This window comes from Chlorocebus sabaeus, chromosome 21 (genome assembly GCF_047675955.1).
Source record: "Chlorocebus sabaeus isolate Y175 chromosome 21, mChlSab1.0.hap1, whole genome shotgun sequence".
NCBI lineage: Eukaryota > Metazoa > Chordata > Mammalia > Primates > Cercopithecidae > Chlorocebus > Chlorocebus sabaeus.
Genome location: NC_132924.1, coordinates 100,716,764 through 100,743,490, shown reverse-complemented (window position 1 = coordinate 100,743,490; position 26,727 = coordinate 100,716,764). Strand labels below are relative to the sequence as shown.

Genomic DNA, 26,727 nt, shown 5'->3' with positions numbered 1-26,727 from the left:
TTCATTATGGTATGGGGCAAATTTTCCAAAGTGGGGAATAGGCAGCACTGTTGGTATTTAAGAACACTTCAGGAGGCGTGTGTATGTTGATTCAAATAATATTGAGTCAGAAGTGAGAAAATTATTCCCTTTTCAACCCCCTTTCAATTCTGATTGTATCAAGGAGAAAGTTTCACTTTGGTCCTAGTCTTTGGTGTCACTTTAACAGTTGTTGGCTGGGCGCGGTGGCTCATACCTGTAATCCCAACACTTTGGGAGGCTGAGGCGGGCCGATCACTTGAGGTCAGGAATTTGAGACCAGCCAGGCCAACATGGTGAAACCCCATCTCTACTAAAAATACAAAAATTAGCCGGGCATGGTGGCAGGAGCCTGTGGTCCCAGCTACGTGGGAGGCTGAGGCAGAAGAATTGCTTGAACCCGGGAGGCGAAGGTTGTAGTGAGCCCAGATCATGCCACAGCACTCCAGCCTGGGTGGAGTCAAAAAAAATAAAAATAAAAAAGTTCTTCATCTCTTTTATTAGTAAAGGGTAAAGGGAAAAGGAACCTCAGGCTCTGAGCCTTGGGCAGGCAAGAAAAGTTTAACTAGGATTTGGTATCATCACTTTATTTTCATTACACAGGTGCACCTCATTTTAGTGCACTTTGACTTTGCTTTAGTGCATTTTAGTGCAGATACTGCTTTTTTATTTTTATATTTTGTTAAACAAATTGAAGGTTTGAGGCAAGTCTGTTGGTACTACTTTCCTAAGAGCATGTGCTCACTTTGTGTCTCCATGTCACCTTTTGGTAATTTGGTAATTCTTACAGTATTTCCAACTTTTTCATTGTTATCTGTTATGGTAATCTGTGTTTAATGATCTTTGATGTTACTATTGTAATTGTTTTGGGGCGCCACAACTCACATCCATATAAAATGGTGAATTTGGCTGGGCTTGGTGGTTCACGCCTGTAACCTAGTACTTTGGGAGGCTGAGGCAGGTGGATCACCTGAGGTCAGGAGTTTGAGACCAACCTGACCAACATGGTAAAACCCCATCTCTACGAAAAATACAAAAATTAGCTGGGTATGTTGGCACGTGCCTATAATCCCAGCTACTTGGGAGGCTGAGGCAGGAGAATCCCTTGAACCCAGGAGGTGGAGGTTGCAGTGAGCTGAGATTGCACCACTATACTCCAGTCTGGGTGACAGAGCGAGACTTTGCCTAAAATAAAATAAAATAAAATAAAATAAAATAAAATGGTGAGCTTAACTGATAAAAGTGATGTGTGTTCTGACTGCTCCACGGACTGGTCCTTCCCACTTCTCCCTCCCTCTCCTCGGGCCTCCCTAATCCCTAAGACAACAATATTGAAATTAGGCCAATGAATAACCCCACAATTCCCTCTTAGTGTTCAAGAAAGGAGAGCCACACATCTCTCCCTTTAAAGCAAAATCTACAAATGATGAAGCTTAGTGAGGAAGACCTGCTGAGAGCTGAGATAGGTGGAAAGCGAGGCCTCCTTTGCCAAACAGTTATTAGCAAATTGTGAATGCAAAAGAAAAGTTCTTGAAGGAAATTAAAAGGGCTACTCCAGTGAACACACAAATGATAAGGAAGTGAAATAGCGTTATTGCTGACAGGAGAAAGTTTTAGTGGCCTGGATAGATCAAACCAACCACAACACTCTCTTAAGCCAAAGCCTAATCCAGAGCAAGGCCCTAAACTCTCTTCAATTCTATGAAGCTGAGAGAAGTGAGGAAGCTGCAGAAGAAAAGTTTGAAGCTAACAGAGGTTGGCTCATGAGGCTTAAGGGAAGAAGCCATCTCCATAACATAAAAGTGCAAAGTGAAGCAGCCAATGTCGATATATTATAGAAGCTGCAGCAAGAGCCAGAAGATCCAGCTAAGATCACTGATGAAGGTGGCTATACGAAACAACAGATTTCAATATAGATAAAACAGGCTTCTATTAGAGGATGCCATCTGAACTTTTACAACTACACAGAAGTCAATGCTTGTTTCAAAGTTTCAACAGACAGCTGTTGACTCTCTTGTGAGGGGCCACTGCAGCTGGTGACTTTAAGTGGAAGCCAGTGCTCATTTATCATTCTGCACATCCTAGGGCCCTGCAGAATAATGCTAAATCTACTCTGCCTGTGCTCTGTAAATGGAACAACAAAGCTTGGATGACAGCACATCTGTTCACAGTGTGGTTTACGGAATATTTTAAGCCAGCTATTGAGAACTACTGCTCAGAAAAAAATATTTATTTTAAAATATTACTGCTCATTGACAATGCCTTAATTGAGAGGTCACCCAAGAGCTCTGATGGCGATATATAAGGAGACTAATGTTGTTTTCATGCCTGCTGTCCTAACATCCATCCTGCAGCCTGCAGATCAAGGAGTAATTTTGACTTTCAAGTCTTATTATTTAAGAAATACATTTTATACAGTTATACCTGTCTTATATTAGTGATTCCTCTGATGGATCCAAGCAAAGTAAATTGAAAACCTTCTGAAATGGATTCATCACTCTAGATGCCCATTAAGAACATTCATGATTCATGGGAGAAGGTCAAAATATTAATAGTAACAGGGTTTTGGAAGAAGTTTATTCCAACCCTTATGGATGACTTTGAAGAATTCAGCACTTCATTGGAGGAAATCACTGGAGATGTGGTGAAACAGCAAGAGAACTAGAATTAGAAGTGGAGCCTGAAGATGAGACTGAATTGCTATAATCTTGTGATAAAACTTGAACCGGTAAGGAGTTGTTTCTTATGGATGAACAAAGAAAGTGTTTTTTTTTTCTTTGTTTTTTGCTTTTTGTGTGTGTGTTTTTTTTTTTTTTTGAGGCAGAGTCTTGCTCTGTCATCCAGGCTGGAGTGCAGTGGTGCTATCCTGGCTCACTGCAAGCTCCGTCTCCTGGGTTCACACCATTCTCCTGCCTCAGCCTCCTGGGTAGCTGGGACTACAGGTGCCCGCCACCATGCCTGGCTAATTTTTTGTATTTTTAGTAGACACAAGGTTTCACCATGTTTGCCAGGATGGTCTGGATCTCCTGACCTCGTGATCCACCCACCTCGGACTCCCAAAGTGTGAGGATTACAAGTGTGAGCCACCACGCCTGGCCAGAAAGTGGTTTCTTGAGATGGAATCTACTCCTGGTGAAGATGCTGTGAACATTGCTGAAACGACAATGGAAGATTTAGAACATTACATAAACTTAATTGATAAAACAGCAACAGGGTTTGAGAGGATTTATTCCGATTTTTAAAGAAGTTCTGCTGTGGGCCAAATGCTATCAAACAGCATCACATGCTACAGAGAAATCTTCCGTGAAAGAAAGAATCAATCAATGCAGCAAACTTTATTGTCGTATTTTACGAAATCACCACAGCTACCCCAACCTTCAGCAACCATCACCTTGATCAGTCAGCAACCATCAACATGAAGGCAAGATCCTCCACTGGCAAAAAGATTATGACTCACTGAAGGTTCAAATGATCATTAGCCTTTTTTTTTTTTGAGATGGAGTCTTGCTCTTTTGTCCAGGTTGGAGTGCAATGGCACCATCTCAGCTCACTGCAACCTCTGCCTCCTGGGTTCAAGTGATTCTCTTGCCTCAGCCTCCCAAGTAGCTGGGGTTACAGGCATCTGTCACCACACCCAGCTAATTTTTTGTATTTTTAGTAGAGACGGAATTTCAACCATGTTGGCCAGGCTGGTTTTGAACTCCTGACCTTAAGTGATCTGCCTGCCTAGGTCTGCCTAATGCCTAATGTTAGGATTACAGGCATGAGCCACTGCGCCTGGATGATCATTAGTATTTTTTAGCAATAAAATATTTTAAAATTAAGGTATGTACATTGTTTTTAAGACATAATGCTATTGCATACTTAATAGACTACAGTATAGTGTAAGCATAATTTTTACATGTCTGGGGAAACCAAAAAATTTGTGTGACTTGTTTTATTGCCATATTTGTTTTATCACAGTGGTCTGGAACTGAACCCACAATATCTTTGAGGTGTACTTGTATTTATTTTTATACTCATTTTCCACTTAAGGTAAGTGATTCTGGTTTTCCATTTTATGATAGTGAAAAAATATTCCTTTCTAAATAAATGTATTTAAGAGTCTATGTCAATAAGAACATTAATAGGGCAGATGGCAGGTAGATGAAGGCGAAAATCACAAAGACAGTGTAAGAATGACAGACATTTTGGAAATCCTGCTTTGATTGAAAGAATGGTGGACATTAGAGTTAGATTTGAGTCAGAAGTCTAGCTGTGTTGTGATTAGTCATGAGACCCTGGGCAAATAACTTCTGCTATCTGTGAAAGGTAAGAAGTCTGCCGGGTGTGGTGGCTCATGCCTATAATCCCAGGACTTTGGGAGGCTGAGGTGGGTGGATCACCTGAGGTCAAGAGTTCGAGACCAGGTTGGCCAACATGACGAAACTCTGTCTCTACTAAAAATACAACCAAGAAAGTAGCTGGATGTGGTGGCAGGTGCCTGTAATCCCAGCTACTTGGGAGACTGAGGCAGGAGAATTGCTGGACCCCAGGAGGCGGAGGTTGCAGTGGGCCAAGATCACGCCACTGCCACTGCACTCCAGCCTGGGCGACTGAACAAGAATTTGTCTCAAAAAAAAAAAAAAAAAAAGTAAGAAGTGATGGAGGAAGTACCCACTTCACTGGAAAAAAGGTAATGATGGGTGGGCTAAGTTAGATAAATCATGGTAGGAGGAGGTAAAGCGGTCTATACAGGCATAAGGTGTTATTACCATTATCCTGTGCCCACAGGATTAACAATCTTTCCTTTTTTATAAACCAAAAAGATATTTAAAGTCATAACTGGATTCTAAACCCTTCAGGGCAATGCTGGCTGCTCACGGGTTCACTGGAAAAAGTCTAGCAGTTCTGGACAGGGACAGGGATGATCAGTGGAAGAACTGCTTGCCATTTGGTCTCTCCTGGATAGAACTTAGAGCAGCCTGGGGCCTCTGTTTCAACCCTCATCCAGACCCCTACTCTATACTGAGTCAGATGCACACAAGGATCTTGGGGGTGGCCTGTTGTGATGTATTGTTGCATAAAACAGGTGTTTTGCTAAACTGGGTAGGAAGAGTTGTAACAGATATTCTTCTCTTGGATCTTGACTCTGGGGTTCCTGTTCCATTTAGTGTAGTAGTTTTTCTTGGAGGATTTGGATTTTGGTAGGTGACATCCCATTGACCTGGAGAGGAAAGAGGAAATATAAATGGTCAGCAATCAAGTTAGTCATTTGCTGATCTCTGGCTTTTAGAATACTGGGTAAAATCCTGTGGGAGGAAAGAGAATAAAGTGATTTATCCCATTCTTGATAAGGGATCCACCCTAGATATATGTGAAGTTAACTTACAGGAAGAAGCTCTTGATTCCAGGTCTGTGTGATGTCAAAAAGCACTTTGCACAATAAGTCAGGAAAGTGAGGTCCATTAGGAAGGGACAGGACTAAGAGCAACAAGGTGCCCTGAAGAGTGTGAACAGGGAATGGTGGAAGGCAGCAGCATATTATAAAAGCAAACAGAGTGCAAATGAGATTGGATGTTAGAGATGAGATTGGATGGATGGATCTGGCAGCAGGAAATGCTTTGGGGGAGCCGTAGAAGCAGTGCTTCTGGAGAAAAGCCTGGAGCCAAGCGGTAGCAATGATAATTAAGAAGGAGCAAGCATGCAAGAGGCATTGTTAAAGAAGTAGCCAAGAATTTGCAGGGCTTGACGAAGGAAGTGAAAGAAAGGGTAGAGAGATAGTGCTGAGCTCTTGAGCCTGAGCATTTGGGAGGAGGAAATGCCCAAGATGGTCCTGGGGAAGGCAGGAAAACAGGATCACCTTAGGAAGAGAAGATGAGCAGGTTGATATCAACTATGTTGATTTTTAGGAACTGTCAGGATGAAGTCAAGTCAACTGTCTATCAGGAGGTTGGAGAGACATGACATTAGAGGTCAGGAGAAGGGTCGGAGCTGAGGACAAACATTCAAGAACTCCAGGGGTCCAAGAGGTAGGGATAGAAAGTGCAAAGGATAGAAAGCACATCTTTTTTTTACCTACACATATGATCAAAGTCGTCCATTTTCCCTAAAAATAGAGTGAAATTCTGCATCTTAATGAAGATAGAGATGTACAAGAATACCTCACCCTGTCCCCTCCAGGCATGCTTGCAAGCCCACGAGTCAGTGTGGCATAGCAGTGGGAAACTGTCTCCCCTCTCTAGCAAGCCCAGGTTTATAAGCTCTCAAGAAATGGCACAGATTTGGAATAAATGTCTGGAGTTGATCAAATTATGGGACAGACGTCAGCCTGGGAGTGCATTTTGGTCTTCCCATCATATGCCTCCCCACCCACCTCCCATCTCCTCTTGCCCCATGGCTTCTGCTCCCCTAGCCCCTTACCTCTTCTTCTCCCTTACCTAAAATTCCCAGATACACTCTTTGGTAATGTCTTCGCTGTCTGCCAACAGGGTGCCGCTTTGGTCGGCTCGCATGTAGAAGCCATTGGGGGCCAGTACAGTGAGTAAGTTGCTCCCCTGAAGCTCGATACAGAAGTTGAGGGCAAACTTGCCCCAAGGGCGAAAGGTGCCAAAGGATGTTATTGACCAGAAGGATCCCCCCTGTGCTGGAGAAGGAAGAGCTCAGGTTGGTGGGCCATTCATAGGGGAGTCCTCCAGCAATCTAGCCTTGGAGGGGTTTCGTGGAGGCATGCCACCCTCCCCTGGCTGCCCCATCCTGCCTGCATTGGCAGGTCCTTCTACGGAAATGCAGGAGGGCCAATAGGGATTCCACTGCTGTCTGTTCTGCCAATCCACCTGGGGCTTTGAAGTGTGAAAACAAACAGAGATCCTGTTTTTCCTTATTTTTTTTTTTGAGATGGATTCTCGCTTTATGCCCAGGCTGGAGTACAGTGGTGCAATCTCGGCTCACTGCAAACTCCGCCTCTGCCATTCCTCCTGCCTCAGCCTCCCGAGTAGCTGGCACTACAGGCGCCCACCACCACACCCGGCTAGTTTTTTGTATTTTTAGTAGAGATGGGGTTTCACCATGTTAGCCAGGATGGTCTCGATCTCCTGACCTCATGAGCCACCCGCCTTGGCCTCCCAAAGTGCTGGGATTACAGGCGTGAGCCACCGTTCCTGGCCTGTTTTACCTTTTATAATGAGAGGCCCTGGGTGGCAGGCCCTGAAGTCTGAGCTGGGGCTAAGGCAGGGACTAGACTGTGAACTCTCAGGCGGGGAAGAGGAGCCACTCACCCTGGAAGTGGTAGATACCCTGTCGGCAGGGTAGTAGGTGAATGCAGTCGGGCTGATCCTGGTTGCACTGTATGAGGTCATGGCCTGATGAGGAGCCCACATAGCCATAACGACCTCGCAATACAAGGAAGGGGCGATTGGCAAATAAAATCCCAAATTCCTCATTTGGGCCTGAAAGAAATAGGAAGGATTATCTGGATGGGCTGCCTTTAGGTGTTTTTCCCAAGTGGAAGCAGGAGGGGGGGACACTAATTGCAGAAGGGTGTGGTCAATATTTTAACATTGAATGAACACCTACTATGTGTCAGGTCTTACACTAGGTGCTTGTGAAATGCTTGTGAGAGTACCTAGCACATGCGAAACCCAAGGAGCTTTAATATTCTTCCTTCCTTTGAGGTGTGTTGATGTGTTTAATCCTCACAACAATTCTGTGAGGCCGCAGAATTGTAGACAATGAAATGTCCATTTTTATAGATGACAAAACTGAGGCTCAAGGAGGTGCTTTGCTCAAGTGATGACAAAAATTCAGTGACTGAACGAGTACAGACCCAAATCTTCTGACCCCGACTCTAGTGTTTTGTTTTTTTGTTTTCGTTTTTTTCCTTTTTTGAGATAGAGTCTCACTCTGTTGCCCAGGCTGGAATGCAGTGACACGATCTTGGCTCACTGCAACCTCCACCTCCCAGGTTCAAGCGATTCTCCTGCCTCAGCCTCCTGAGTAGCTGCGGTTACAGGTATGCACCACCATGTCTGGCTAGTTTTTGTATTTTCAGTAGAGATGGGGTTTCACCATGTTGATCAGGCTGGTCTCAAACTTCTAACCTTGTGATCCACCCACCTCAGCCTCCCATAGTGCTGGGATTACAAGCGTGAGCCACCACACCCGGCCTTCAGTGTTCTTTTTAACCATCATATTCCACCTCCCTCTAAAGTTCTCCCTGACTTGGAATCATCTGGCAGGAAGGCTGCTCCACTCACCTGGAAGGGTAGCATTGGCCATCAGCAGGCCGTTGGGTGCAATGCCCAGGAAGCGCCCCCTGCAGGACTGCAGGATGATCCTGCCACAGTTCCAGTGCATTCGGAAGAACGTGTCAGACTCCAGGGGGTGCCCATCAGCCATCACCGCCCTGTGGCGCCTCTGGAAAGAATGTCAGGAACAGAGATGAGGAGTAAGGACCGACAATCTCAGCTTTCTAGGAATAAAACTGGTTTTATTCCCAGGTTGGGAGAAAACTTTTGCAATACATATATTTGGCAAAGGACTTGGATTTAGAATACATAAAGAACTCTTACAACTCATTAATAAGACAAACAACCCAGTAACAAATAGCAAAGGATCTGAACAGATACGTTGCAGAGAAGATGTACAAATGGCCAATGAGCACATGAAAATGGGCACGGGGCTCATGCCTGTTATCCCAGCACTTTGGGAGGCTGAGGTGGGCAGATCATGAGGTCAGGAGTTCGAGACCAGCCTGGCCAACGTAGTGAAACCCCATCTCTACTAAAAATACAAAAAATTAGCCGGGCATGGTTGTGCATGCTTGTAGTCCCAGCTACTTGGGAGGTTGAGGTAGAAGAATCTCTTGAACATGGGAGGCGGAACTTGTGGTGAGCTGAGACTGAGCCATTGCACTCCAGTCCAGGTGACAGAGTAAGACTTTGTCTCAAAAAAAAAAAAAAAAAAAAAAAAAAAAAAAAAAAAAAAATTCTAAATCTTACTAATTATAAGGTAAATGTGAATTAAATCCATAAATTACGCACCCACTAGAGTGGCTAAAATAGAAAAGATAGATAATCCAAAAGCCAGCTTTACTGTTGGTGAGGATATGGAATTCTTAGAACCCTCACACATTATTGACAAGAATGTAAAATAGTATAGTCACTTTAGAAAACCAACATTTTCTTATAAAGTTAAGCACATATCTATTATACAACCTAGTAATTCCACTCCTACATATTTACCCAAGATAAATGAAAATGTATGTTCACAAAAAGACTTGTACATGAATGCTTATAGCAACTTTATTCCTAATAGCCCAGACTAGAAACAACCCAAGTGTTCATCAACAAGTGAATAGATAAACAAATCATGTTTATGAGCAGCATTATAGAATACCATTCGGCAATAAAAAGGAATGAACTACTGATACACGAACATTATGAACGAATCTTAAAAACATTGTGCCAAGCAGAAGAAACATATGTACCATACATACTGTATGTTTCCATTTATCAGAAATGCTAAAGTAGGTAGGCGAATCTAATTCACAGAGACAGAACACAGATCAGTGGTAGCTGGGAGAGGGAGGGTGAGGGTGGAGGGAAACTGCAAAGAAACAAGAGGAAATTCTGTGGTGTTGAAAATATTCTCTCACTTGTGATATGCTTATGGCATGGTTGCATGGATGGATAAATTTGTCAAAACTTACTGAATTTTCCACTTAATAGGTGCATTTTATTTATAAAACATACATAATATACATATTTGTATACAATATACATAATTTATACATATGTGTATTATATAATTTACATACATGCAAATTATACCTTAATACAGTTTTTTTTTTTTTTTTTTTTTTAAAGGAGGCCCCATTGGGTGAAAATGAATGTTTATCGACATGTGCCTCCACAGCCCACATCATCCTCTCACCATTTGCCTTGAAAAAGAAGGAAGTCTAGGCAGGGAGAGCTCAGAGCTTAAGGTTTCTCTTGCTCAGGAAGCCAAGGTCTCACCTGGGCTAGGTAGTAGCCATTGGCTGAACGAAGCTGCACAGTGGGGCTCTCACTGTCACATTCAAACTGGAACAAGGACATTGGGGTTAAGCGCTCAGAAGCAGCACACACCTCATCATCTGCAGAGGAAGCGCATGTCAGTAAAAGCCTTTCCCTCAGTCTCGGCCCCTTCTCCATGTTTTATGACCAGGGCTTCTGTCCCTCCTCTTTCCCTTCTCAACCTTCATCACTTTCTGTTGGACCATGGTAGGTCTGCAGAAGACCCAGGCAACTTTCCCCTAAATCCCATACCCATGCTTTTCTGTCCTTCTCGATGGCACAAAAGATCCCCTTGGGACCCCAGGATCTTCCTTATTAGCAGACTCAAAAATCTATGCTGATCCCAAACACATTTTCCTCTTTTCAACAGCCAGCCCTTCCTCTCTCCATCACTGTGTTGGGCCCAGCACTTACCGTAGATGACTGAAATGAACCGCCGAGTCTTTGACCTGAGTCTCACCCAGGTTGGGCAGTGCTGTAGGATGAACCACTCCTCACCCCTCACGGGGTTGCAGCCCAGGCCCAAGAGCAGATGCGTGCCCTGTGGATATAACATGCCTCCTTCTCCATCACACAGTGACACAAGCCCTCCAGGCCGCACTTGCATGTGAAAAGCTGTCTGTGATGAGGGTTGGGAGAACAGCCGGTCTACATGGGACAAAAAGTGGTGTGTAGAGGTCTCCAGGTGGTAGCATCCATCTCGAAAATGCAACAGGAAGCCACACTCCTCCAGGCAGGGAACTGCTGCATCCACCCAGATGCGGCCCATAGTGGGGTCAGCCCGGGCATAGCAGTGGTGGATGGGGCTGTAGAGGATCACGTGGACATGGAGGGCTGGTCGGGGGGTCCACATGTGGTAAGCTGAGAGGACCCGGGAAGTGCAAAACACGTCCTTGCCATTGGACTCCAGATAACGACCAGAAATTAGGCACTGGAGGGTCCACTTGCTGTTCCGGTGGAAACGCAATAGAAAGCACCCATGGTGGCTGGTCCTTGGGCGGCCATAACACATAGTGCCATCACACTCACACAGCAGGTAGAGGCCCTGCACACTCTTTAGTCGTACCACGGCCTGTGTCTCATGCTCATTGCTCACCAGGATCTCCCAGGTCTGGAGGCATCAGGAGGGAGAGGAGGGAAATCAGTGTCACTAAGTTACCAGACCAAGGAGCCCTGCAACTGTCATGGCTGGCATCATCCTGGCACCTTCATCAGCACCAATCACCTGCCCTTCCACATCAGCCCTGGTGTCTCCTTGCTGTCAGCTCTTCCACTTTCCCACTCTCCCCTCATCAAAAGATCTCTGGGCCCTTCCACCCCTGCAGCCAGATGGCAAGATCCAAAGATAAGTTCTTGATATCCACCTCCTTCAGCTAACAGAAGGTAAATCTCCCTCCTTTCTTAATCCCGCTCTTCAATATCTAATTTTTAAAGAAATGCTTTGGTATAAGTCTTACTTTTTTCTTCCTCACTGTTGTCCACAGAGAGCACCCTTAGCCAATAACTCCATCCCCAAAGGTTGCCTTCCAGCATAGCAAGACAGAAGCAAAAGCTCTTATAGGCAGGCCCTGGCTCCAGGGATGAAGATGGGAGCACGAACAGTTCAGATGCAACTGCCTGGTTCAGCTGTGATCAACCTTGTTATAAAAGGAAGAACTTCTCCCCTGCCTCACTCTGGCACCCATCCCAGAGGTGCCTACATTCCTCTCTAGAATGAAGACCAACACTGCTAGGGCTTCTGGAGTTCCCCTTTCTCAAACCACAACCAGAACAGAAACATAGGCTTTGCAATAACTCCACTGGTCCAACTTCCCCTGGATGCCCACAATTCTGCTTTCCCACCTGGGCTCTCCACTTCTCTTCTTTATGACACAACCACCCTGTGCTGGGTTGGGGAATAGGGGACAGTTAGAGCAGGACAAGGCAGCGAGGGCAAGGCTGAGGCTTCTTTTTGTGGAATAAGTTGAGAGGTGGGAGATGGGGCAATGGGGTCTGTGAACAAAAGCCTGGAGTAGAAAAGTCTCAGGGCTGGCAATGGCAGAACCTAGGAAAGTGATTAGGTTGAGAGTACATCCCACTTTCATATACAGGCAAGTGCATACACACACACACACACACACACACACAGCTTGGCCACTCAGAAAACTGGTTCCAGTATAGGTTTGCTTTGTCACCTGTCTCCTGCCCAAACTCTTCGCAGTTGCAGTGACTGTATTCTTGCATGCCTCAAAGGTGAGGTAAGTTCCTGCCCAGCTGATGAGCCCAACCCTTAGGTCCTCAGCCTTGGGATGTCTGTGTATCCACTCCATCTCATCCATGGGGCCGACACCACAGGTGATGACTCCGTCTGGCCCAGCCCTCCCCCCCGTAGTGAGGTTCCACAGGCCATAGGGCCTGTAGTACCCACCAGATGTTCCCAGAGAGAACTTCCCAGGCAGAGGCTGGCCTGGGGCCCAGCACCTCTGTGACCCGGGAGCATTGTGACTGTGAGGGCAGCCTCTTATCCCACTGTAGTGGGGAAGGGGCCCTTGCCCAGCAGCATTAATCCATGGCCTAGAGGAGGCGGGTCCAGAGCCTCCGGTGTTTGCCTTCCTATTCCCCTCTGGGCACCGAGGTAGGCTGAGCTGAGACCAGGATCTGGAACTTCAACCTGTGAATTTAGGCAAGTTTTCCCCTTTCTTTACCTCTGTTTCTCATTCTAATAACAGGATAGAAATCAACCTCTTTCCTCCCAAGGAAGTGGGTTCTGCCTGGCTCCCTTGCAGCTCAGGTATTTTGTTAAGTAAAATATATCCAAGAAAAATCTATCAACTTTTATGGCCTTTAAGAGGATGAGGTCAAAATGTTCCAGATGTTGCTTTGCAGGGAGTATGAGGAAACCCTAGTTAATCAGCTGACATCAAATAACACATATTCATCACGAAGGCTGGCTCAGGACCTGGGTAAGGAGAAGCACATAGGTGGAGAGAGCACCAAGCAGCCCTCCTCAACCCCAGCTGCTCTACTGGTGGGTAGGACAGCTGGCTGGGCAGACAGTCAGAGCTCCTGCAAGGATATCTTTCCCCTTCAAAGAATCTCTGAGTTATAGTCTCTTGGACTCACTTCCTGCAAAGCTTGAGGAGAAAACCCAGCTCAGAACCTGGAAAAAGTGACATGAAAGAAAAAGAAAGGCAAAAAGAAGTGATGATGAGTTCTGCCTAAGCCTGGCTAGGATCCAAGGAAAAATGGGCAGTCAATCACACTTGGAGAATAGGCCACTCTCTTGGTTCCTTTTTTGAGACAGGGTCTTGCTCTGCTAGCTAGGTTGGAGTGCATCTCAGTTGACCGCAGCCTTGATCTCCCAAGCTCAAGTGATCCTCCCGCCTCAGCCTCCTGAGGTGCTGGGACCACAGGTGTGCACCTCCACGACCAGGTAATTTTTTATTTTTGTTTTTTTGTAGAGATGGGATCTTGCCCTGTTGCCCAGGCTGGTCTTTAACTTCTGGGATCAAGCAATCCTCCTGCCTCAGCCTCCCAAAGTGCTAGAATTACAAGCATGAGCCACAGTGCCCAGCCACCCCTGGTTCCTTACACTTGCTTTCCTATTCCCCATAGGTGGGGTCTTCCCAGGTAGCAAGAGTCTCAGTGGCGAGCAGCAAGGAACTACAAGCCCCAGACTCCACCAATGTTTTATAAAATAAGGATAATAGACTATTAGTGGCAGAATCCTCTGGGTAATTTTATTTTTTATTTTTTTGAGACAGAGTCTTGCGCTGTCACCCTGGAGTGCAGTGGTGCGATCTCAACTCACTGCAAGCTCTGCCTCCCGGGTTCATAGCCTCCCGAGTAGCTGGGACTACAGGTACCCACCACCACGCCCGGCTAATTTTTTGTATTTTTTTTTTTTTAATAGAGACGGGGTTTCACTGTGGTCTCAATCTTCTGACCTCGTGATCCACCCGCCTCAGCCTCCCAGTGCTGGGATTACAGGCGTGAACCACTGCGCCTGGCCTCCCCTGGGTAATTTTAAAGATTCATATTGTTGGGCATCAGACTAGTCCTGACGAATCACATTTTCTGAAACGTACCTCAGGATTCGCATTATTAACGCACATTCTCTCCCCCTCTAATTTTAATGTGCAAGGCAAACATTAAGAACTGCTCTAAGTAGCTACGAGAATGATGGGAAGAGTTACGTGGTTCATGGAACTATGAAGGGAGATCCTGTAATCTTCAGCAAAGGGTCCTTGGAGCTGGGAAGGAATGAGACTTCCACCACTGGAAACCCTACAGTATTTCCAGCCCAATAAGGAGGGAGAAGCTGAGCTGAAGGTATGTGTGGGTGGGGTTGCCCTGCAGCCTTAGCTGCTTTGATCCTCTCCCATGTTGTCTCTTGGTACCCAGTAACCCAGCCTCCCCGTTGCAGGCTATAGACAACACCGTGTACAAACCACAGCAAATTTATTACTCAAGATCCAGTGCCACATTATAGCACCACCCGGAACCCTCACCTTCCCCCCCAACCTGGCCCCTAGAGTACACCCAAAACAGAAAAAAAAGGAAACCCAGATCCCTGCTCCTCCTCTGGAAGAGGGGGCCTTGGCCAGGAAGCCCCTTCCATAGGTCCCAGCAGGCAGGAGAGTGGACCCCTCTGTGCCCAGAGAGCAAGGCTCCAGGCTCCAACAACAGAGAGAACATGCAGGCAGGAGCAGGAGCAGAGGCCTGTGGCTGTGGGGGAGGAAGAGTGGGAGGAAAGGGCACTGCCTGAGGAGTCCGGGAGTCTGGTCATCCCGGGGATGCACGCAGGAGCTTCCGGGCATCAGGGGCCTGCCCCTGGCTGGTTAGCGCTTTGACAGCTCGTGGGACAGCCAGTCCAGACCATCATAGAGACCTGTGCCTTGGGTGGCACAGGTGGCCTGGACATACCACTGTGGGGAAAAGGAAAGAAAGAGGTCAGCAACCAGGAACAAAAGGGCCTTTATATCCCTGTCCCAGCCTGTGGCCTCCCTAAAGAGGCAGGATTCAGCACCAGGTGGGCAGGACCCTTACCGTGCGGCTGCGCAAGTGCTGTAGCCCCAGCTTGTCAGTCAGCTCGCTCACGGGCATGGCGTTGGGCATGTCTTGCTTGTTGGCAAATACCAGCAGCACTGCATCCCGCAGCTCATCCTCCTGCAGCTGAGAGGGGAGAAGAGAAGGTGGGACCCAGGCTGCGTCTTCTTTACTGTGTGGGGAATTCCCTTTCTACCTCCTAGGATCTTGATTGGAAAAAAAAATATTGTGTAGTCTGCCACTGAAGACAAGACATAGTTGTAAATGAGCTTGAGGTGATCTGAGCCGTAAGTCCAGAAAAGAAAGACCTTTTCCTAATTTGAGTACTTGCCTAGGCAAAATGACATTTCCAAATGGAAAAGGCAAGAATGTAAAATGTTTCTCTTTACCACATATAAGTCCCATTTCCCCTGCAACTTCTCAGACTCAGATGTAAAGACGTGAGAATGCAGCTGGGCGTGGTGGCTCATGCCTGTGATCGCAGCACTTTGGGAGGCTGGGGCAGGTGGATCACCTGAGGTCGGGAGTTCGAGACCAGCCCAGCAAACATGGTGAAACCCCATCTCTGCTAAAAATACAAAAATTAGCTGGGCATGGCAGAAGGCGCCTGTAATCCCAGCTACTCGGGAGGCTGAGGCAGGAGAATCGCTTGAACCCGGGAGGCAGAGGTTGTAGTGAGCCGAGATTGTGCCTTTGCACTCCAGCCTGGGCAACAAGAGCAAAACACCATCTCAAAAAAAAAAAAAAAAAAAAAAAAAGACACGAGAATGCACAGAAAAAGTCAGTCCCATCCAAAACAGGGTGAGATACACAATGTATCTGTCCATAAAGAAAAACTTATGTTTCTGGTCTTCAATGCTTGTTGGGGGCTCCCTGACTTCTATAGCACCAGAGAGATCACCCTGTCCCCAACCTGAGGGTTCAGTTCCCAGGGCTCTGGGTACTTACCATCTTCTGGAGTTCATCAGCAGATTCTTGGACCCGCTCCCGGTCATTACTGTCCACCACAAAGATGAGGCCCTGGGCAAGAAGGAAGAAAGGAGAAGCAATCACTCCTGCCTGGGACATACTGTAGAGTGGCCCTTTCTCTTCTCTTGCCGTCTGTAATTGTGTCAATCCTTCTCATCTAGTAAACGCTACAGAAGTTTACAGAACTCCATAGAAGCTCTACAGAAGTCCCAGCACAAACTAGAGACCCCACCGCAAAGAAGAAGTAGTTTATCTAAAGAAGTGCAAGGAAATAAAGACATGTGATGACGGCTAAATCAGGCAGCCTGGCCCCAGAATCCTGCTTCTAAAGAGAAGTTCAAACTGGTGAAGACTAAGGTGAGTTCTGAAGAATGAGTAGAGGGTAGCCAAACAGAGGGGGTAGAAGCGGGGAAGGGTTTTCTCCTTGGCCTGGGGGCCCGGCCCAGGCCAACAATTCTGTTCTCCCAGCCCTAACACCTTTCCCCGTGGGGTTAGAGAGTCCCCTCCCAACACTCCACCTGAGTGTTCTGGAAGTAGTGCCGCCACAGAGGCCGAATCTTGTCCTGGCCTCCCACGTCCCAGACTGTGAAACAGATGTTCTTATATTCCACTGTTTCTACATTGAAGCCTGCAGATAATTGGGAAAAAAAAATATGAGAAAAACTCCTGAAAGGAAGGAACTCACTGAAACTACTTATATCTCAGCAGGGACACAAAACCAGAAGGCAATGATCAAGGCCCAGGGGAACAGAACCCCAGAACTGCCGGTCAACAGGGCGGGTCTAGGTCACATCCATCCCGCCTCCGGTATCCACGTAGAGATACCCTGACCCACTTCTCAAATAGCTGTATCTGGTGTCAGGGTCAGCTCCAGAAAAGTGGCAGAACTGGGAGCAGACCCCAGAGGGCCCGCCGCGGCGCTCCCGCTCCCTGCTTCGTCCCCGGGCTCACCTATGGTTGGGATGGTGGTGACAATCTCCCCCAACTTCAGTTTGTACAGGATTGTGGTCTTGCCAGCCGCATCCAAGCCAACTGCAACGGAGAGGGGCACAGGGATGGAGATGGGAGCGAGGGAGCCCCCTAGAGACCAGGGAAAATGAGAGGCCACAACAGCTGATGGTGCCGGGGGCGGAGAGCGGGAGCGCCTCCAGGTGCGCGTCGTTATCTACCTTCGGGGCCTGGAGGGCAGTTGGGTGGCGTGAGCCAACTCCAAAGAGGGCGCGGCGCGGGAGAGGGCTGGGATGCAAGGGGCACGGGGGGTAGGCCGCGCTCCTTTTAAAAGTCGTCTCCAAGGGCGGAATCCTCCCTTCTTATCAGCCGGGCAGGGGCGGAGGGAGCTTCACCCCACCCAGGCCCGCAGCTCCGGGTGTCAGGCCCCGGGGTCGGCGCTGCAGACCGGGACCCGCCCGAGAGGAGAGGCCCCGGGGCGTTAGGAGGTGGGTGACTCGGGGCCAGAGACCCAGGTGAGCGGGGCTGGAGGGACGCGGGGGCGGAAGGGCTGCGCCGGGGCCGGCGCCCCGGTCCGGGCCGCGCGCTCGATCTGCCTCACCCATGAGAATCCGCATCTGCTTCTTCCCGAAGATCCGCGAAAAGAGCGCGGACACGGTGAGGCCCATGGCGGGGCCCGGGGAGGGGGCGCGGGCACCGACGCGGGGTGCGGGCTGGAACTGGCCGGCCGCGGGGGGATGGGGCGCAGCAGCAGCAGGAGGAGGCTCCGCCACCGCCTCCGCGCGTCGCTGCCCTCCCGACGTCACCGCGGGCCCGCCCCCACCCGGGCCCCGCCCCCGGCTCTGGGCCCCGCCCCAGCCCGGGTCTGGCTCCTGGGGAAGCCGAAGCTCCGCGAGTAGCTGCCTCTGGCTTGGGTCCCGCGCCGCCGTTATTTGGGAACGGGTCTGGGTCTCCAACGTGCCTGTCAGGCCTGTGGCCGCCAAACCGGCAGCCCGAGCGCGGCTAAGGAAAGGCTTCATCGCTCCGTATCGGCCTCCGCCCCCATTTTCAGTGGCCGGCCGCTGGGCTTTGGTTTGTGGCGTCCAGGCCGCTAGGGCTCCGGTTTTAGCTCTTGGGAACCAGTAGCACTGAACGTGCGCACCACTCTCCTTTGGGGAGCGGAAGATGCGCTTAGGGGTCTTGGTCCTCCCTTTACCGCCTCATCTTCCGCTGAGGGTCTTGCGCGTAGGAGGTGGTCGTGTGAAGAGTGCGCCGGAGGTAGGGGTAGGTGCCCAAGTGCTAGCTAGCTTCTATGGTTCCTCAAAACGCCTACTTCGTAATTCCCAGTCAACGGAACCAGTGTAAGATTCCCGGCCTTGGGCGGCGTGGTCGCAGACCCACTCCTGGGCTGTTGAAGTCCACCTTCGCTTGGATCGCCCTGCGGGCCCCGCCTCTCAGTCCAGGCGCTGGCCGCTTTGCTGAAGTTCCTCATTTTGCCACAGACTGGTGGACCTGGCTTATTCTTGCACACTCATTCAGGATTTTGTGAGGATCTTGACTCCCTAGACCCAAAGAGCTTCACATGTCATTTCCCTGCCTCATTTTAGCATCTGAGAGGAGAATAGCAAAATAGGAATGAAATTCTTCTGCGGTGGAGACTGGCTCAATGCCATGCATTTAATATAGGCCTAACAAATGCTTGTTCAGTTGAACTGGACTGATAGATTCTCAATGGAGCAAGGACAGGTGTTATGCCTACTCTGGGTTCCCAGTGGGCTTCTAGGATCAATTGCTTATGGACTCGAGGTAAACTGAGCTGGGAATAAAAAAACCTTTTACTCATTCATTTGCTTTCTCAGCAGATATTTACTGAGCACCCACCACATGCCAGCACGTGGTTTCAAGCTTTAGTTCAAATCTTAATTCTGCCATTTCTTGAGGATTTGGCTTCTACACTCCTCATAACTCTTCTGTTATTTCGTCATCTATAAAAGGAGACTTGTTCTAACTTAAGGGGTTATGGTGAATATTAAAATGATGAGATAATGTGACTGAGTGTTATGTATAATACAGCTTGATGTTATTTGGGCCACTGAGAAACGGGGTCTGAACAGACCTCCAGGTCCTGCCCCATCCTGACCTGCAAAGTCTATACCAAGGACAGACTTTGGGAAACAGATAGGAGTGAGTGCATGACTTTCCTTTTTCCTTCAGTCATAGATTTGCATCCCTAAGAAGGCTTTTATGAGGCTGAAGAGTACATTTTAGAGAGTTCCAATATAATAACAGAACTAGTGTTCACCAAGTTGGATCAATTCTACATTTAGCTCTTTTATCAGCCTCTTTGTTTCCATCTCTGTTGTCACTACCTTCTCTTCCCCCATGACTGAAAGAGTCTCCTCAGAGGTCTCCTGCCCCTTGTTCCCTCCAACATGTCATACAAGTCTTGATGACATCCCACTGTTCAGATTAAAATCCATTTAGGGCCTTACTATAACCCAAGATAAAATTTAAATGCTTAAGTTGGGCCCCTACCTATTGTGCCAGTCCCTCTGTTGTCATCTCTTTCACATACCCTAAGCTACTGAATGCTTTCTGGGTGAGTCAAACTCTGATACCCTACAGGTCTTTGCATTTTTTCCACCTGCCTGGAATGCTAGTTTCCCTGATCTCTGGTTAGGTGGACAATCAGGACTCATTCTTAAAATCCCGAAGTATTATTCCCAAGAGCCTTCTATGCCTCACCTAGACAGGCCTCTTTCCTCTTAACTTTCATGCCATTTTGAATATACTCAGACATACTGGTGTGATAGCAGGACGTATTTGTATATCTGGTTCCTTACTAGATTGTGAGCTCCCTGAGGGCAAGGTTGTGTCTCTTAATGGTGTTACCATCTGGCATAGCACGTGATATGTTGAGAATCAGACTGATTAGGATAGAACTCCTAAACTTACTAGCTGTGTGACCTTGGGCATGTTACGTATAACCTTTCTGCCTCATGATTTCATATCTGTAAAATATTGCTAATGAGTATAGTGCTTACAAGAATTATTGTAAAGACTAAATAGCAAAACTCTTGTGAGCTCCTGGTATATAGCGGGCACTCAGGATAGACATGACTATAGAGTGCCCTCCATAAATATTTGTTGAATCAACTCAGCAGAACTAAGGAAGGGTACTATTAAGCTGTATGGCTACTAGGTACCAAGCACTGTGCTAGAGAGGAGTGCAGTTTTCGTGGTTTAAATGGGAGTCTTAATCGTTGCCTTTTAGGGATATGGGTCCTGAGCTCCCAAATCGTTGGATGTGTGGTTCACCTGGGTGTTTGTTAAGAATGCAGTGCGACGTTGCCCTCTGTCGTTCGCTGATCGTAGCCCGAGGTCAAGCTTGGGCGCCCTCACAAAACCAGTACCACTCTGGTGTCTTCGACTTTGCTGGCTTCACCCTTCCCAAACCTGTTCTTTGCCGCTCGCGGCCCCACTGCACATGCTCAACAGGTCGATGTGGCCCCGCCTACCTCGCGCCCACTGGGGGCGGAGCCTTCGGCGCCTCGCTGACGTCACTTCCAGCGGACACGGAAGCGCCGTTGTCGGCAGGCAGAGGTAGGTAGGAAGTCGTGATGGGTTAGCGTAAGCCTCTGGCCGACGTGTGCCGAGGGGGCCGGCCCGGGCTGCTGTGGCCCAGACGAGCGGAGAGTGCGGAGCGGCTTGTCGGCCAGCGCTGACGATCCCTGGCAGTGCGCGCGCCTCTGGTGCCAGTGTCGCTCCGCCTCCGGGATAGAATCCGCCCCAGCCCTCTGGGCCTGGGACCCGGCGGCCGCTTTCTCCAGTCCGTCCCGCCGATCCGCATTAGGTCCGGGATAACTGGGTGGAGTAGGTGTGCGGCCCGCCGCGGGAGAGCCCGCTAGCTGTTTCTTTGAGCCCCCCTCTGCGTCTTCGCGGCCCTCTCCCGTTCTGCCGGAAAGCTGACGTGGGGCAATCCGTTCAGAACCTCCATGGAGAAGTTTGGGATGAATTTCGGAGGCGGCCCGAGCAAGAAAGACTTGCTGGAGACTATAGAGACGCAGAAGCAGCAGCTTCTCCAGTATCAGGCACGGCTCAAGGATGTGGTCCGTGCCTATAAAAGCCTACTGAAGGAGAAAGAGGCGCTAGAGGCCAGCATCAAGGTGCTGTCGGTATCCCACGAGGCAGATGTGGGCCTCGTAGGTGTCCAGCTTCCAGGCCTCACATTTCCTGACTCTGTGGATGACCGGTGCTCCACTCACAGCGAGGATAGCACTGGGACCGCCACTAGCTTGGATACTGCGGCCAGTCTCACCAGCACCAAGGGTGAGTTTGGGGTAGAAGATGACAGACCGGCCCGGGGACCACCACCTCCAAAGTCCGAAGAGGCCAGTGGGTCCGAAAGTGGCGTTAGCAGTAGCAGTGGGGATGGGCCATTTGCAGTTGGGGAGGTGGACAAAAGACTGCACCAACTGAAGACTCAGTTGGCTACTTTGACTAGTTCTTTGGCCACAGTCACTCAGGAGAAGTCCCGCATGGAGGCTTTTTACCTGGCTGACAAGAAGAAGATGAAACAGGACTTAGAGGATGCCAGTAACAAGGCGGAGGAGGAGAGGGCCCGCCTGGAGGGAGAATTGAAGGGGCTGCAGGAGCAAATAGCAGAAACCAAAGCCCGGCTTATCACACAGCAGCATGATCGGGCCCAAGAGCAGAGTGACCATGCCTTGATGCTGCGTGAGCTCCAGAAGCTGCTGCAGGAGGAGAGGACCCAGCGCCAGGACTTGGAGCTTAGGTTAGAAGAGACCCGAGAAGCCCTGGCAGGACGAGCATATGCAGCCGAACAGATGGAAGGATTTGAACTGCAGACCAAGCAGCTGACCCGTGAGGTGGAGGAGCTGAAAAGTGAACTGCAGGTCATTCGAGATGAGAAGAATCAGCCAGACCCCCGGCTGCAAGAACTTCAGGAAGAGGCTGCCCGCCTTAAGAGCCATTTCCAGGCTCAGTTACAGCAGGAAATGAGAAAGGTAATTATCCACATCTTTTTCAAACATCAGTCATTGACCTGAAGTGAGAACTATTAGGGTTTTTTTCCTCCTTTGCTAGTTAGAGCTAAGTGTCTGCAGTGTCATTTTTGATGCTGCCTGAGAAGTTCCACTAGAGAACCTGGGAAGTCCTGTTCTATGTGGTGTTGACGTGTGTGCTTCCAGGAGGATGTGGAGCTTCTCAGTGGAGGCTGGGTTGAAGCCAGACAGGTCTGCACTTCTGGGCATTGGCATCTTACCTGCTGTGGTCTATGAAGCAGTATAGCAGCATCTGTACAGTAAAAGGTAGTGTGTCCAGTAAAAGGTAGTGTGTCCAAAGGTTCTGTTGGTATGTGCTTCTAGGGAGGGTGACTGAAGGCAAAGGGGATTTTCTCAGAAGTAACCTCTTGTCATTGCCTTTACTCAAGATTTACCTGTTTTGGAGAAGTGCTATACCAGAACAGGTGTTGAAAGAGGTGCCTCCTTTCAATGTGGAGAGGGAAATCTGGCTCAGTTTTGAACTTCCAGGAATATTGGATAAGGAAAAGAATGTTGTATGATTTCTTAATAGGATTTGAGGAAGCACCAGAAAAACAACAGTAACACACATTACATGTGTGTTAGGTGGAAAGCAGAACAATAGCAGATATACCAAGGTGCTTAATATTGTTCGATATATGTGTTTTGCAGAACCCAAGCAGGTAATAGGAACTTTTGTTAGCTCCTAAATCAACCGAAAAATCCCTAGTTCACATTCTTGCCAGGCCATCCCAAACCTGTGACCCTTTTGCTCCCCTCTCCTTCGAAACCAGAAACTGGTTTCTCGAAGTTTGCTGTGGGGCTTTTGTGGATGCATTTTTGTCTGTTCCCTTGTTTTCCAGACAGCTCTTGCAGAGGATCAACTCCGTCAGCAATCTCAGGTGGAAGAACAGAGGGTGGCAGCCCTGGAAAATCAAATATCCGAGGTGTCTGAGCTGCTAGGCACCTACGAGAAAGCCAAGCAGAAGGACCAGCTGGCCATTCAGAAGCTGAAGGAGCGCATTCTGCAGCTGGACCTGGAGAACAAGACACTGGCTCTAGCAGCCTCCAGCAGGTCCCCTTTAGACAGCCACGGAGAGGAGTCCAGTCTGGATGTCAATGTCCTGAAGGATAAGATGGAGAGGCTGAAGAGGTTGCTGCAGGTTGCAGCCAGGAAAAGCCAGGTGACCCTGGATGTGGAGAAGCTCTGTGACCTGGAGATAATGCCTAGCTCGGAGGCTGCTGATGGGGAGAAGGCTACTGCACTCTATTACCAACAGGAGCTGAAACAGCTGAAGGAAGAGTTTGAGAGGTACAAGATGAGGGCCCAGGTTGTCCTCAAAAGCAAGAATACCAAAGATGGTAACCTGGGAAGGGAACTAGAGGCAGCCCAGGAACAGCTTGCAGAGCTGAAGGAGAAGTATATCTCCCTGCGGCTCTCCTGCGAGGAGCTGGAGCAACAACACCAGCAGGAGGCTGAAGACTGGAAGCAGGAGCTGGCCCGGCTGCAGCAGCTCCACCGGCAGGAGCTGGAGCGGTGCCAGCTGGACTTCAGGGACCGCACACTGAAACTGGAGGAGGAGCTGCACAAGCAGCGGGACCGTGCCCTGGCTGTTCTCACTGAGAAGGACTTGGAACTGGAGCAACTGCGTTCTGTGGCCTTGGCCTCTGGGCTGCCAGGACGCAGAAGTCCTGTGGGTGGTGGTGGTCCTGGGGACCCAGCTGACACATCATCCTCTGATAGCCTGACCCAAGCATTACAACTTGCAGCGGCCAATGAACCCACTTTCTTTCTGTATGCTGAGCAGCTGGCCCGCAAGGAGGTGGAGATCACATCACTGCGGAAGCAGAAGCACAGGCTGGAGGTCGAGGTGCATCAGCTGCAGGATCGGCTGCTGGAGGAGGGCGAACGGCATCGCGAGGAGGTTGCAACCCTACAAAGCCACATCGAAAAGAACATCAGGGATCAGAGCAGAGAGGGGGCCAATCTGGAGTACCTCAAGAACATCATCTACCGCTTCCTCACCTTACCTGACTCCCTGGGCCGCCAGCAGACTCTCACAGCCATACTGACTATCTTGCACTTCAGTCCGGAGGAGAAACAAGTGATAATGCGACTCCCAGCCAGTGCCAGCTGGTGGCCTTCTGGCAAGAGATGATGCTGTTTTCACGAACTCCTGGAATTTCTGTGCCTCTTTGATGTGGGAAAGGGCAGGTTCTGGTTTCTGCTGCCCCTTCTCTTACATTATCATTTATTTCTTCACTGTGTTGAGCTGGGAGGAGTCTTTAATGTGGGATGGGATTTTCTGCCAAATGCCATTAATGCTGCTTTATCCTTAGGCCCTAGAGATAACTGAAAGTGCTGGGGCAGTATCTTCTGATGGTGTGCATGTGAGGAGAAGATGAGGTTAGGACTGAGAAGTGCAAAAGTTGGAACAGTGGTAAGGCTGTTTTAAAATAAGATGTTTTGTTTTAATAATATGCTCCTGGCACAAAGCTAGGAGTAAATGTGACTCCAAAGGGAGTTCAGTTAATCTCTGAAATGCACAAAACCCAGCTGTTTTCTCCCTCTCATCACAATCTGAGTCTGGTCCATTGCTGCCCCAATTCTCTGGGGACATAAAGCCAGGCTGGAAAGGGACCAGAAAGTTTGAAGTAGTGCCACATCATCCACTAGTCCCAAGGGCTAAGGAATAGTGAGTTTATTCTGGAAGGAACTGGGAAGCTTAGTCTAGTTAGTGCCTGGGAATGACCTACGCAATCACACTGCTTATGACCATCCTAGAGATGGCCCTGAGTACCAGCTTGATCTTAGGGTGTTCCTGAGTAACCTGCTTTTGGCCTGGATAGGGTTAAAATAGACCTCTCTTGCCTATCCCTGCCTTAACCTGTCTGCGTGAGGTTGGCCTGAGATTGTGAGTCAACGACTTTGCTATCTTTTCCTCAGTGTTGAACTTTCATTAAGAAATAAAGTCCTAGCTTTTTACAGAGAGGGGTCCAAATGGTGAACATTCATCCTGCCTGGATAAAAGAAACTAGCGCAGAGATTGTCCCCTAGCTTTTCTGCTTTTGTAGGGACAGCAAAAGGGGAAAACTTGCTGCAGAAAATTCCAAAAGATTGCTATAGCTGTCACAGGGAAGTGGTAAAGATCAGCTAAAGTTGGGTTGGAGTGCTTTCTGCCCAGTGGGTCTTGGCATAAGTAGATTAATCCTGCTCTTATAAGGAAAGGCAGCTTAGTCAGGCAGTCTGGAAAGGGGGTTCTCAGAAAACTCAGTTTCTCTGTTCCTTCTTTTCTCTCATCTACTGTTACTGGTTATAGAGGTCTTTGGACTGTCTTTGGCCACTAACTAGACTAATATGTGTCTCTGTGTGATTTCATCATAGAGGTCTGTTTTGTGAGGGTTTGGGGTGCAGAAAACTTTGATTACATCTTCTTAATGGGAGGCTGGGTGACCTGGATTATCTACAGTGAGTAGACTTAAATGAAACAGAAGTTTATGTGTCCAAATGATGGAATCATTAAACCTGAGTGACTTGACCTGTGTGGTTCCCTAATGGTATCTATATATCTAGACAAAAATAGACTGTGAATGTAAATGGTGAATGAAAAGGATGGAAATGATGTTTTCATGTGTTAATCCATGAGCTTGAATCCAGGGAGGAATACCTCAGTGCTTTAACCGTCTTAGTTATAACACGTATTTCTTAGCCTGGAATTGTGTGTGTATGTGTTTGTGTGTGGCCACCTATGCTGGAAAATGCTTTCTTACGGGTTTAGTGGGCAGGCTTAAAACTTCCATAATTACACTTCAAACTCTATAAATAATCTGTTTATGAATGCTTTATTATCCTTAAAATCCGGATTCATAGTATCCTGAAAAAGTGTCTCAGGACATCAAGCTAAACTAAAAAATAGTAATAAACTTGCTTAATTTTCTTACTTTATTCTCTCTAAATGTAGGATGTCTTGTAATTGTTATTTCTAGGTTGCTGTGGACAGAGTAGAAAGATCCATAGTCACAGTTGCTTTCCTAGGACTAATAATCCCTGTGTTTTTGACTATTGAGAAGATACCAAACAGGAAAAGAAGCAAATCAATTTCTGATTAATAATTTTAAGAATCTAGAGATGCATAAAGCTGTGAGGGCTCCCAACTGAAACGAAAAGACTCCCTTCCTACCCTTGACACAGCTTAGAAACAGACAAAATCAATGCAGACATGCCAAATTCAAAATTCCTTGTCTTCCCACACCCTTCCCTGAGACAAGTTTTCCAGTTATTTGGCTGGTTTGCCTGTGGCAGATACTCTAAGGAAGGAAAGGGAGAGCGAGGGTGAAAGAATTGAGATCAGAATTAGAGAAAAATATGTTTTCCTTGGGCCCTGGTCCCAGAATATCAGACAGTATATGAGATGTGTCAGTAAGGTAATGAAACTGAGCCTTACGTGATTAACTATTACCACACAAGTCAGAGGAGGACTGCTGTGAAGAAGAGATAGATGGAGAATGTGGAGGGAAGGCAGTCTGACCCCTTCTTGGGCACCTCCCATCTGGGGAATAAACATGTCCCTATATCATGCCCTGGATGTTGTTAAATCCCTGTCTGTTACCTAGAACTCGGGCTCTCAACCTTGTTTTGAGAAACTACTGCTACTCACTTTTGCTTATTCTTGTAGAGGGTCCTGGTGTCATGTTGAGCCGTTTACACC

The 26,727-nt window shown here is 48.2% G+C and overlaps 3 protein-coding genes across 3 annotated transcripts; 1 reads left to right on the top strand and 2 right to left on the bottom strand.

Annotated features, from left to right (window-relative positions):
* Positions 1–4,554: 4,554 nt before the first annotated feature.
* Positions 4,555–12,610, bottom strand: FSCN3 (fascin actin-bundling protein 3). Its single transcript, XM_007982818.3, has 7 exons — positions 12,227–12,610; positions 10,467–11,163; positions 10,014–10,132; positions 8,253–8,412; positions 7,275–7,445; positions 6,438–6,643; positions 4,555–5,224 (listed from the first exon to the last, which is right to left on the bottom strand). The coding sequence occupies exons 1-6, from the start codon at positions 12,368–12,370 to the stop codon at positions 6,438–6,440; spliced, it is 1,497 nt and encodes a 498-aa protein (XP_007981009.3). The 5' UTR covers positions 12,371–12,610; the 3' UTR covers positions 4,555–5,224.
* Positions 12,611–14,475: 1,865 nt separating this feature from the next.
* Positions 14,476–17,791, bottom strand: ARF5 (ARF GTPase 5). The gene is made up of 6 exons (XM_007982816.3): positions 17,599–17,791; positions 17,001–17,081; positions 16,568–16,677; positions 16,029–16,100; positions 15,081–15,206; positions 14,476–14,959 (listed from the first exon to the last, which is right to left on the bottom strand). The coding sequence occupies exons 1-6, from the start codon at positions 17,663–17,665 to the stop codon at positions 14,873–14,875; spliced, it is 543 nt and encodes a 180-aa protein (XP_007981007.2). The 5' UTR covers positions 17,666–17,791; the 3' UTR covers positions 14,476–14,872.
* Positions 17,792–20,562: 2,771 nt separating this feature from the next.
* On the top strand, positions 20,563–25,557 carry GCC1 (GRIP and coiled-coil domain containing 1). Its single transcript, XM_007982817.3, has 2 exons — positions 20,563–22,003; positions 22,882–25,557. The coding sequence occupies exons 1-2, from the start codon at positions 20,972–20,974 to the stop codon at positions 24,175–24,177; spliced, it is 2,328 nt and encodes a 775-aa protein (XP_007981008.1). The 5' UTR covers positions 20,563–20,971; the 3' UTR covers positions 24,178–25,557.
* Positions 25,558–26,727: the final 1,170 nt, after the last annotated feature.

Bases quoted from the DNA above. Each gene is read 5' to 3' on its own strand.
- FSCN3 (XM_007982818.3), bottom strand. From the start codon at position 12,370: ATGGATGAGATGGAGTGGATACACAGACATCCCAAGGCTGAGGACCTA. The intron at 7,446-8,252 runs GTGAGTGGAGCA...TATTTCTTTCAG, and splicing joins GGCCAATGCTACCCTTCCAG to GCCCAAATGAGGAATTTGGG. The intron at 6,644-7,274 runs GTGAGTGGCTCC...TTCCTTCTCCAG, and splicing joins GGGTATCTACCACTTCCAGG to CACAGGGGGGATCCTTCTGG.
- ARF5 (XM_007982816.3), bottom strand. From the start codon at position 17,665: ATGGGCCTCACCGTGTCCGCGCTCTTTTCGCGGATCTTCGGGAAGAAG. The intron at 17,082-17,598 runs GTGAGGCAGATC...TCTCCGTTGCAG, and splicing joins GCAGATGCGGATTCTCATGG to TTGGCTTGGATGCGGCTGGC. The intron at 16,101-16,567 runs GTGGAGTGTTGG...CTTCTTGCCCAG, and splicing joins ACTACTTCCAGAACACTCAG to GGCCTCATCTTTGTGGTGGA.
- GCC1 (XM_007982817.3), top strand. From the start codon at position 20,972: ATGGAGAAGTTTGGGATGAATTTCGGAGGCGGCCCGAGCAAGAAAGAC. The intron at 22,004-22,881 runs GTAATTATCCAC...CTTGTTTTCCAG, and splicing joins TACAGCAGGAAATGAGAAAG to ACAGCTCTTGCAGAGGATCA.